At 52.7% G+C, this 12,031-nt stretch overlaps 1 protein-coding gene across 3 annotated transcripts in view; it reads left to right on the forward strand.

Moving 5' to 3' along the window:
- Nucleotides 1–12,031, forward strand: part of TBC1D2B (TBC1 domain family member 2B) — a 47,512-nt gene that overhangs the window by 25,276 nt on the left and 10,205 nt on the right. For all 3 annotated transcript variants that reach the window (XM_033100010.1, XM_033100011.1, XM_033100012.1), the window contains 6 exons: nt 1,423–1,583; nt 3,224–3,456; nt 4,125–4,526; nt 5,100–5,210; nt 6,625–6,818; nt 9,575–10,069. In XM_033100010.1, the coding sequence (XP_032955901.1) occupies nt 1,423–1,583; nt 3,224–3,456; nt 4,125–4,526; nt 5,100–5,210; nt 6,625–6,818; nt 9,575–10,069 (1,596 nt within the window). The remainder of the gene's footprint in view (nt 1–1,422; nt 1,584–3,223; nt 3,457–4,124; nt 4,527–5,099; nt 5,211–6,624; nt 6,819–9,574; nt 10,070–12,031) is intronic.

The following is a 12,031-nucleotide window of genomic DNA, read 5'->3' on the forward strand; positions in this document are numbered from 1 at the left end:
ACCTGGTTCCAGAATATAGTTTAATTACTCAGAAACAGTTTGATACTCTTCAAGTTCCCTTTGCAGCATTGGTAGGTGGGATGAGAGCAGCCTTTGGGGACAATGTTAGCTACGTTTGTCTGAGTACGTCTGAGGCCCTGTGACGTCGGAGGCTTCCCACTCTGGCTGCTGGGGCATCACACTGTCCTCGCCCTGTGTCCCCTCAGAGACTGTCCCCTCTTCTCAGGCGGTTCTCTCCCAGTCCTCGGATAGCTTTCTTACACACAGCCTGATGTCCTTCTCTGGGGTCTTGACAGCCCTCTGAGATCTCTGCTGTCTGTCTGTACAGCTCTTCTCCAGCTCTGTGTCTGATGAACTCCACCCGGGCTCCCCTTCCTGCACCAGCTGTAAGCTGAGCAGAGGTGGGCGCCCCTCATTCGTTTCACTCTCTCAGGATCACGTCGGGTGCTGCCTGAGGCCCGATATCTGATAGTCGTTTCACCTTATTTTGTTCAGTTTTTTGGTTGTTTCTGGGGACTGTAAGTTCAGTCCCTGTTATTCCGTCTTCACTGGAAGCAGAAATCCCAGCCTAGTTTCTAAGTTTTATTGAAATAGTTTTAGCACATGGGCAACTATGGAGAGTAGTAGGTTGATTACGTAGGTAGCCAGTACCCAGCTGTATAACTTTGTCCTTTTTTAAAAAAAAACAAATTGAGACTTTATAGACACAGTTCAGATCCTCTCCTCCGTGATCCCGTTCCTGTCTTGCTCTTCACAGAGGTAACCAGAATCTGTGTCTGTCTATAAATACCTACTAATAGTATTATTTTGCGCATTTAAAAGGGGATCCTGTTGTACGTGTCATTCTTCAATTTTCTTTCCTATTTCATTCAACATTTAAAAAATATGTATCCACGAATATGTATCCATGATAGTGTAGCTTTAGCGAGACAGTATATTCCACGAAGACAAAGGTCTTTGTTTTGTTCCCTGGCTTATCCCAAACACCTAGAGTAGAGCCTACCACATAGTAGGTGCGCGGTAAATATCTGTCGAGTGAATTCATTCATTTTAAGTGATGGATGATATTTGATGGTATGGATGTGCTTCAGTGTATGTTTTCCTGCTGGTGCATGTTTGAGTTGTGCTTTTTTGGCGACTGTGGACGTTCCTGTCTCTGTCTCCTGTGCGCGTGTGCAGGACTCAGTTCAGGAAATGCTGGGTCTTAGGGCCGGCGCTCTTCACCTGCCTTCATTGCTGAATTCTTCTCCGTGGTCACAGCACCAGGTTAGACCCCATGGCGCGCTGTGAGCTCCCGTCTCTCCACCCCCTCACCAACGTCGGATACTGTCCGATCTTTTCATTTTTGCCATCCCTACAGATGTGAGATTCCATTTTGTTTTACAAATTTTAAAAAATAACACATCTTATTTTTCCCAATAGAAATTCAATGTCTTCTCTGCGTCCTGGGAGAGGGCATGACAGTCGGAAGAGTGTGTTTTATACCAGTGAGGAGTGGGAGCTTCTGGACCCGAGCCCCAAAGACCTGGAAGAGTCCATGGTACACGAGGAGAGGAAGAGGCAGGCCCCCGAAGGAAGCAGAGGTATGCCCGAGGCTCCTGCTGTCTGTCATTCTCTCCACTGCCGTCTGGAGCTCGGGGACGCTTCAGGAGCAGATGTCTCTGGAAGCCTGAGTCCCAGTGAGGGTTACCAAGGAGAGACATTCTCTGTGCCCTGGGAAAGGACCACCAGGACTGGCTTTGAGGGGGAGCTGGTCTGTGTCCCACGGGATCGTGCAGTGTCCCCACTGGTGCAGGGTGACGAGATCTTCCATGAGTGTGCTTGGCTACCTGCTGTGTGGCAGAGCTGGGGGGCGCCCAGGAGTGCTTCCTGGAGGAAGCGGATTGGGCTCAGTGGAGAGCAGTGTGGGCTCCGAGTCCCCGGAGAGACTTTGGGAATGAGATGGGAAGGGATGAGAGTCAGCAGGGCCAGGAAGGGGCGCCCAGAGGACTCAGTGATGTGGGAGGGAGGGACGAGGGCCTCCGGCTGCCCTGGAACAGCTGCTTGACTGGGAGCAGCCTGCCTGCCCCGCCCCTCAGAGAGGGAGCCTGCACGGAGACACACAGGGACACAGGTGTCTCTGGGCTTTGGGCCTGCTGCATTCGTGGGTGTTTCCTGTAATGCCTCCAAGAACCAGCCCAGCAGCCTCAGCAGACAAGGCCCATGTAGTCCGCACTCAGGTTAGAAACGGGACCTCTTCCCAGTCCTCTAGTGCGCCCCCCCAGCCAGCCCCGCCCCCCGGAGCCAGCCCCGCCCCCCGGAGCCAGCCCCGCCCCCAGCCCTCCCAGTCACCACCCCCAGGAGTAACCGCTGTCACCACTCCTCAAAGCATAGATTCTTTTTCCTGTTTTCTAACTTTATGGAAACGGAATCTGTATGGTGTGTACTCTTTAGTCTCTCCCCTTCATATTTTGAGTATGTAGATGTGAATCCATCCACACTAAATTGTATTTAGATCCCTCAATATTCTTAAATATCCGGCGCCCCACTGGCTCTGTCGTGCTTTAAATGTGTATTTATGATGTTTAAAACATATATTGGGGGGGTTGTTTGTGTTTTTGACTAAAGACAAATTAGCAAAGATAAGAGGCCAAGCATCCCAGCAGGTCTTGCCTGTAATGGTCTTGCCCTGGGTCTTGCCCTGGGAACCTGCCCTCCAACTTCATAGAGGGGCTCGTCCTTGCAGGGTGTTCCCAGGATGCCGTGGGCGCTGAAGCAGCCACATCCTTCCCAGGCTTATGTCTCTGTTCTCTCTGTTCCTGAAAGTACCTGAAATGTGAAAATGGTGATGTGAGCATAGGCACTTAGCACTTAGCTTCGGAAAATAGAGGTTGGCAAATAAACTTAGCATTGCCAGAGAACCTCAGGAAAGCAATAGTGCAATTTTGTCATTAGTTCCTCATTAGTTGCCAGTGGGCAGCCTGCCTTTTTTCCGTCTGTCTTAAGGCAGAGATTGAGCAATCAGATGAGAGGGTGTTCTTTTGAAGTGGTTGTGTGGTGAGTCTTGTAAGGAAGGATCCAGTGGGGACCAGGTCTGATTCGGGCTTGGTTAATCAAGAATGTGGCGGAGGGGGTGAATGCAGGCTGCTTGCAGAGTGACAGGTGAGAGGCTGATGTGTTTTATTGGAGTTTCCAAAACGGGGATTTTGTCTACACTTAAAAAACAAGTTTTGTTTTTACATAGGAGTAACTGGCTCAGGATTTCTCTTTGATTTTGGACGTGTTCCTTATAAAGGGAAGCGCCCTTTGAAAGACATGATTGGATCGTACAAAAATCGTCACAGTAGTGGTGACCCTTCAACCGAGGGGACATGGGGCACTGGCAGCGCCAGCAAGGTGGCCTCTGAAATGCAGCCACAGGTCCAGAGTCAGCAGGAAGAGCTGGAGCAGTTAAAGAAAGACCTGTGCAGTCAGAAGGTAACTTCTCTATCGGTTTCTCTCTCATCCCACCAGCAGGGCGGGGGTCCGGGGTCAAGCCTGGCTTTCAGGTTTCTCTGAATCTTTTCTTTCCCAGAAGGTGCTTTCCCCTTAAAGTGCCATGTTGCCATGGACACTGTCCTAGGCACTGCCACTCTGCTGGGTCATTTGTTGAGAGACTTTGGAATTTCCCAGGAGGGTGCAGACCCCTCAGGGGGCCAGAGGAGTGTGTTGTCTGCACCACACAATCCCACTGACACTGGATGTCTCTGAGCTTCAGCCCAGTGTCCAGGAACAACAGTTGTTAAAAGACTTTCCAGATCCTGTTAAACAGCATTTCCTCCGGAGCTGATCAGACCCAACTACTCTTAACTGCTCTGCAGGCCAGTGACTTTTAGAGCCCAGGGTTTTGAATACGGATGAGTGTTTACCAGGAAATATTGCAAACTGCAGTGTGCGTGCTCATGATTTCCTGTTTCCTACGATTGTTCTCTACAGGCCGTCTGTATGGAGTACGTTGTTTTTCCTCTTTATTTCTGAGATTCTTCAAGAGGAAACTTGCTATTAAAATGTTTCCAGTGAAGTCTGCATCTGCTCAGGTTCCCGTGGGTGCTCCTGGCCAAGTTGTCACCTTCTGCTTCCCCCTTTGTCCCCCACCCTTGATCCAGGAGCTCGTGCGGCTGCTGCAGCAGACGGTGCGGTCGTCGCAGTATGACAAGTATTTCACGAGCAGCCGGCTCTGCGAGGGGATCCCAGAGGACACGCTTGAGCTCCTCCATCAGAAGGATGACCAGATCCTGGGCCTCGCCGGCCACCTGGAGAGGTTCAGCCTGGAGAAGGAGAGCCTGCAGCAGGAAGTGAGGACCCTGAAGAGCAAAGTGGGCGAGCTCAACGAGCAGCTGGGGATGCTGATGGAGACGATCCAGGCCAAGGACGAGGTCATCATAAAGCTGTCCCGGCAGCTCAGCCAGTGTGAGGACAGCGTGTCCTCCCCCACCTGGGTGCCTGGCTCTCCCGTGGCCGCGCCTGCGCCCGCCACCAGGGACCAGCTGGAGCTGGACAGGCTGAAGGTAAGAGCAGGCCGTGGGCTCTGATGACTGGGACGAAGTCCCAGACCCCTGAACAGTCCTGTCCATTGGTATCACTCTAGGGCTGCTGGCCTCAGTGAGCTCATGGCGTGACAGCGGAGCAGCTGTGCCTGACAGGCCGTGTGCTCTGCTAAGAGCGTCCTCGGACAGTGGGAGGTGGTGAGCGTGCTGCCATCGGCCCAACAGCTTCAGCTCGCTCCCGCCTCGCTTCCGGGCTGCCGGGACGTCTCTGTCTTTATACACCCTGAGAGGTCACTGTTCCACGTAACCTCCGGAGCCTGTGCCTTGCCCCTCAGGGCTCAGTTGAGGAAAACCACCACCGTTAAACAAATTCATTTTCCCATCGCCTTTGTCACACAGTAGTCCCTGCCTGCCTGTACTGCCACGCGTGGCCCCCAAGATTGATCAGAAAGTGCCTGATACTCAGCTTTCGGTTCCTCAGAACTCGCTCTAACTGAGCAGGGCTGTTTGATGAGGTAGCAAAATCTTAATTATGTCAAATAATTAGTCAACATTCACCCAATGTGAATTGGTGAATTTTTTTTTTCTTAACAGGACAATCTACAGGGGTACAAAACCCAGAATAAATTTCTAAATAAGGAAATTTTGGAACTGTCAGCTCTGCGGAGAAATGCAGAAAGGAGAGAGAGGGATCTGATGGCCAAGGTGGGTCGGGACGGACGTGTTCTGTTGTTTGGTGGGAAGCACGACCCAAAAGCATTTAATTTGAAAAGCTGTCTGTACCCCCGTGTTCACTGCAACGCTATTTACAATAGCCAAGCTATGGCAGCAACCCAAGTGTCCAATAGACGGTTGGATAAAGAAACGGTGGTACATACATGCAGCGGAGTATTACGCTGCCATAGAAAGTGTGAAATGTTGCTGTTTGCGACAACTTGGATGCACCTAGAGGATGTTACGCTGGGTGAAATAAGTCAAAGACAAATACCGTATGATCTCACTTATGTGTGGAATCTAAAGAACAAAATAAACGAACAGAAACAGACTCATAGAGAACAGACTGATGGCTGCCAGAGGGGAGAGGGGTCGGAGAGCTGGGTGAGAAAGGGGAAGGGGTGAAGAAGCACAAACTAGTAGTCGCAAAACAGTCACGGGGATGTAAGTACAGCACAGGGAAGATTGTCAATAAAAATACGTACATATATACGTACATACATGAAAAAATGACCGTGCTTGCAAACCAGTTCACCACCCGTGCTGGGAAGGACGTGGTCGCTGCCACCACTTAGAACAATTACAATGGCAGCGCGTTCTGCTCAGCTTGTGACATGGCTTCCCTTCGCACGTGCAGTGGGGTTTGTAGGGAAAAATAAACACAGTTCTGAGTCCCCAAATTAAGCTTATTTGGATTTTGATTTATGCCGTTGGGCTGTGTGAGTCCATTTCTTAGGTATAAATGAGGGGGTGAGGATAATGGCTCCCCCCTGAGCCCTGCAGGGTTGGTGTGATGGTCAGACGTGACTGTGGCTGCAGAGGGCCTTGCAAAATGAACAGACGTCGCGAGCGCTGCAGTTGTCCCCCGGCGGGCTCTCTGACACCGTGTCAGCCGCTGTGCTGGGCCTTCGCTACCTTTTGAACAGTCCCCAAAGCATCTTCCCACACCTCGTTCCTACGTGTTTCCCGGGGCTGTGTTCGGTTTGTTTGATAAGGTGGCAGATGGCCGCTAGTCCCGGGTCACTGTCCTAAGAAGGTGTTGATGTCACATGGGCTGGCTGCTCATGCCCAAGTGCCAAGGGGTGCTCAGCTTGACCGCGGTGATTGGCCTGTGGCCTGGTTTCTGCTGCTCACCTCGCCCCGGTCCAGGACTGGTGCATGTGCTGGCATCTAGACGTCCTATTACCAACACCTCTTCTGTGCCAGACCCCCTAGAAGGAAGGGGGGCCGCGGCCGGCTATCAGAAACGTGACAGACAGGTGGCCCGTGGCAGAAATTAATCTCTTGCCTCTGGCTCAGGGCCTTTTGTGCTTATCGTTTGTTGCTTGCCCGCCTGTGGTACCTGAGGCTGGCATTTCCTGCGTCTTTTCCTGCTGGATGTAGGTAACCGCCCCTTTCTCTGCAGTATTCCAGCCTGGAAGCCAAGCTCTGCCAGATAGAAAGTAAATACTTGATCTTGCTGCAAGAAATGAAGAGCCCCGTGTGCTCAGAAGAGCAGGGGCCTGCCCGTGATGTCATAGCCCAGCTGCTGGAGGACGCGCTGCAGGTGGAGGGCTCGGAGCAGCCGGAGCAGGCCTTCGTGAAACCTCACCTTGTCAGGTAAAGGCACCGGCTACCGCAGGTGGGGGGACCCCTTTTCCAGCAGCAGCAGCTGTTCACAGAGCCCTGCATAACTCTGTACCTCGCCTAATGCTCCCGGCTCACGCTGTCCCGTCATCTGCATGGGTGACGTCATCATTCCTGCCATAACACCAAGGGGTGGGGTGTGGCTCCACTGGGCCTTTTCGTGCCGAGACCTTTCTCCTGTGTCCATGCCGAGGATGGCGGCCTTGGTTCTGGTCCAGCCTCTGCGAGAGGGGCCAGTCTTCCAGGCAAGGACCCTCTCCTGAGACATAGCCACACCCCAGGGGGCATGGATGGGGACCAAAACACCTGGGTCACCTGACTCAGCGCTTGAGCTCACCGAGGGTCGCCTATCAGCCGTGAACTCACCTGCCCCCCGGTGCACTGGGACACACACATGCAATATTACATACATTTTCCAAAGAATCGCAGTCTCTAAGCTTATGATGATGGATCTTGCGTTAAGAACCTGCATTTCTGAGTTTCTGAAAAATGAGATTCATGAATAATTGGAGCGAGGAGAAATCTGTGGATTCACTCGGTCCAACTCCTCCTCCATTTCTGACCCCTTGCCGTTCAGGGGCTGACCCTGCGCCGTGCAGGGCGCTGCCTGCTGCAGTTGCCCCATTTCTCCTGTCGCATCCCGGCCCCAGGCAAGGCCTTGCTTCAGAGTGACACAGGCTTTCTCTTCTCTCTTCTTACAGCACGGCCTGCATTGCCTGGGCCACTCAGATGACACTTAAAAATATGCCATCCTAATGTGGCAGACACCATTGTTCCAACTCTCACTGGAGTCTGTGTACCAGCAGCTGTGCAAGGGGCCTTCATACGGGCCTTGTATTTAATGTTCAGTGAGGTTTTTGTCCTCAGTTTGCAAATGAGGAAGTTGAGGTTGGGGAGGTGACATAACTTCCCCAGGGTCACACAGCCCCTAAGTGGCAAGGATGGGACCCCACCCTCGGCAGCCGTCCCCACACTGTGCACTTCTCACTCCTGCTGTTTGCAGTGATGACGTGACCCCCGCGAGGGCGTCCCAGCCAGCCGCTCTGAGGGCACTGTGGCTTCTTCCCACGTGTGTTTTGGGGTCTTAATGTTTATGTTTCCAAACTTCATGTGGAAGTAGAACAATGACTCTGCACGTTGATTGTTTAACTTTTTAATATGGGAAATTTCAAACATACCAAGTAGTGGACAGAATCGTGCAACGACCCCATGTGCAGCTGTTACTCAGCATTAGCCGTTGTTGTTTGCCAATCCTGTTTCATCTTATCTTCCCCGCCCACATTTTTTTTCCCTGGAATATTTTCAAGGAAATGCTCGATATCTCATTTCTCCTTTTAACCCTCAATATGTATTTCTAATTGATGGCACTTTTGAGTGCAATGATCTCACCATATTCTTATCTTTTTGCTGCTTTTCTTCCATTCTTTTCTGCGATAGCCCAGGTGACGCATGTATCTCCTGCTTGTCCTAACCTGCTCACAGGCCTTCACTGAGCACACCACACGTGTGACCGTCTCCCTCATGGTGGACATATAGGCTCCGTCCATTTTCCTTGCTGCAGAGTGTGGTGCAGCGAACCTCGTGGCCTGCGTGTCCGTGCCCACGTGAGGGTGTGTTTCAGGGCTGAGCTGCTGACGACAACGGACTCCCTGACCTCTGGGGAATGCATGGCTCTACTAGACCCGATTTCCAGAGTGTGCTCGCACGCAGTGTGCGAAAGCCCTCCCTACTGGTTTTCTGTGGCTGCCGGGACAAATTATCTATCACACACTCAGTGGCTTAAAACAACACGTTTGTCACCTTCCATTTCTGAAGGTCAGCAGTCTCGCGGAATAAAAATCAAGGTGTTGGGGGACAGTTTGTGTCTTTGGTCATCCAGGTTGGCAGTTCCTTGGGCTCGTGGTCCCAGGTCTCCATTTCCTTGCTGACTGACTGTCAGCTGTGGCCACTGCCAGCTCCCAGTACCCTCTGCATTCTTGGCTCATGGCCCCTTCTTCTGTCTTCAAAGCCAGCAACCGTCAGCCAGTCCTGGCTTCACACCTCTCCTGCCTCATCTCCCATCGTCGCATTTCTCTGGATGGCTCTTCTGCCTTCCCCTTCCACTTTGGAGGGCTCCTGTCATGACCTTGGGCCTACCAGACAGCCCGGGATAATCTCTGTGCTTTAGGTTCTGTAACCGTTATTCCGTCTGCAGCGTTTCTTTTGCCACGTAAGGTCACATGTCCACAGGTCCCAGGGATGAGGGCACGGACATCCCTGCAGGGCACGATTCTGCCAACCACTGCTTAATTGCTCTCCATCAGTAATATCTTTCAGATATTTCCCCTTGTCTTCTCACCTTTAAAGTGGTATTCTTCAAGCACAAAAGTTATGCACATATGTGTGTGATATGTAACCACACAGACACGTGTTAACGTGGCCGCATAGGTCAGCCTGTTGTGCCGCTGCTGCCTGTGTTTTCTTCTGCGCTTTTCACTTTTAGGGCTTTCAACCATCTAGATTATTTTTCCTGGATAGCAGCAAGAAGAGGCCTCACGTTCTTGTTGTTCTGTGCACATAGCCCTCTGTCCTCTCCCTGCTGGAGGAGAAGTGTGTTTCCCCACCGAAGTGCCTGCTTGTGTGTCAAAGCACCGCCTGCACATGGGGTCATTTCCAGGACCTCTTTTCTGTTTTCTCGGTCTTTTTCCGAGACCCTGTCATTCAGTGTTCGGCTTTGTTTCTCTCCACAGTGAGTATGACATTTACGGGTTCAGGACTGTCCCAGAGGATGACGAGGAAGAGAGGTTGGTGGCCAAGGTCCGGGCGTTGGACCTGAAGACCCTCTACCTCACGGAGAACCAGGAGGTCTCCACCGGGGTCAAGTGGGAAAACTACTTTGCGAGCACGATGAACCGTGAGATGATGTGCTCCCCGGAGCTGAAGAACTTGATCCGGGCTGGCATTCCGCACGAGCACCGCTCCAAGGTGTGGAAGTGGTGCGTGGACCTTCACACCAGGAAGTTCAGGGACGGCACCGAGCCAGGCTATTTCCAGACCTTGCTCCAGAAGGCACTGGAGAAGCAGAACCCGGCCTCGAAGCAGATCGAGCTGGACCTGCTGCGGACGCTGCCCAACAACAAGCATTACTCCTGCCCCACCTCCGAGGGCATCCAGAAGTTACGCAACGTCCTGCTCGCCTTCTCCTGGCGGAATCCAGACATCGGCTACTGCCAGGGTCTCAACAGGTGGGTGCTGGGCCCGCGGGCGCTCCCCTGTGCTGCTCAGGTAGTTTGTGGGCACCAGGCGCTGCCTGACAGCTGCCTCCCCTCCTGCTTAGCCAAGAAAAGCCAACGTGCTAGGGGAAGTGGGTGGGTGCGGCTGGTTTTACTCGCAGTGCCCCCAACTCCAGAGTGGTTGAGAGCAGCAAGCAGCCTTCAGCTGGTAACAACAAGGTCATACTCATCTGGACGTCTAGCTGTCTCAGGTTTCCTCGTGGTTCTTACCACTTCTGGGTTTTTGTCACAGTTCGGCGTCCTTAGTTTCCAGTGCGTGAGCTGAGGACTGAGCCCCCCGTGTACGCAGCGTCTTTGTGTGGGAAGAAGCTGCCCGAGCAGCTCTTCAGCAGGTTAGCGTTAGCCCTGGAGGCCCACACTTGTTTTCCGCTGGAGCAGAGTCTTCCTGCCGGCCTGCACACTGGACCCTGGACACTGAAAGCCTCCGGCCTCTCCTGCCCCACGTAGGCGCCCTGACCAAGCCGGTCCTGCGGCCCTGGCGGCTGTCCCCACCCTGGACACTGACTGCTGTGGCGCTGTGTGCCCTGTGTCTGTCCCTTGTCTATTCCTGTCACTGCTGTCATCGCAGATGTCCATTTATATCCCTCTGAGCCATGACAGTAGGTGGCCCAGTTTGTGAGAAGTGTGGCTCCAGGAAGACTGTGGCAGCTCTGGGGGTGTTCTCGGGAATTCCCCTGCACAGCTGCGTTTCGGGCGCTGACGTGTGTGTGGCTGCTCACGGGCCTTTTAACCCTCACCCGAGCCCACACTGCTCTCCACACGACGGCTGGCTTTTTGCAGCTGCGACGAGTGTTGCTGGGAGCAGGGTTAGACCTGACAGCAGACGCTTCCCAAGAAGTCCTCGCCTCTATGGTGGGGAGGACAGGGTGGCATTCTGTGCCCTGAACGGAGAAGGGACTCGGGCTGCTCCTTGTGGTCCCCAGTAAAGGAAAAGCCTGTAATAGAACACTGCCGGCAGAAGCAGCCCTGTTTGTTTTGTTCACGTCGTGCATTCAGTCTGAAAGCTCCTGGAAGCTGGACAGCCCTGGCACCCAGGGATCGGCGAGGGCAGGAGCCTGCCTGTTTGGGGCACAGTAACGGCCTCCTGCCCGGCGCTGTCTCTGCTCCGCCACCCGTCACCATGAGGGCCTCTAAGTTGTAACTCTTTCACTGGAGTTTTTTCCTTTGACGTATTTTGTACACGCCTCTGAGAACCCACACTTTCGTGGGAGAACGTGAGCCTTTTGTAGTGACTCATGCCTGTCACCTTGACCATCCGTCCCCAAAGGCTCTGCTGACTTTGGACCTCATCCCTTTCGAGGTGTCCCCGGGCTGTGGCTTTGGCTTCTGGGCCTGTGTGTCCTGTTTTTCTCTCCTCGTCCATCTCCTCCCGTCGTCACCTTTCTGCTCTCTGTCTCACTCACAACTTCATCCCACTTACCCCAGGTCTTTTTTTTCCCCCTAACCTTTTAATTTTAGATAAGCTCATTATCATTTTATCTAAGGAAGGGAAAAAAAGCTTCTGAGAGGTGGCTTCGGGGGCTTTCCCGTGAGTGATACACAGAAGCTTCTGGTCAGAGGTTCTGGATTTCAGAAGTGGAGAGGGCGCTTTCTTCTACCTCTTTCTTCCCTTCCTCCTGCCCTGAGTGCTTTCTCGCTCGGAGCCACACCAGGGATGACTGGAGGAGGAGCCTCCTGACTAGTGACAGTGCAATGGCCACACCCAGGTTTCCCCGTGAGTACGTAACAGGCAGAGGGTCCGTTGGCCTGCAGCCCTGTTTCAAACAATGGCCTCAGGAAAGTTGTTTTGTCTCTTGCATCACCCCTGGATGTTTTTGTTCATAGAAGGATTGGTTGGAACTTCTTGAACAATGAACTCAAAGGGTTAGCTGCATTAGCAAAAATCTCACGATGAAAACATTTTTTTAATGAGGC

Source organism: Rhinolophus ferrumequinum, chromosome 28, assembly GCF_004115265.2.
Source record: "Rhinolophus ferrumequinum isolate MPI-CBG mRhiFer1 chromosome 28, mRhiFer1_v1.p, whole genome shotgun sequence".
Taxonomy (NCBI): domain Eukaryota; kingdom Metazoa; phylum Chordata; class Mammalia; order Chiroptera; family Rhinolophidae; genus Rhinolophus; species Rhinolophus ferrumequinum.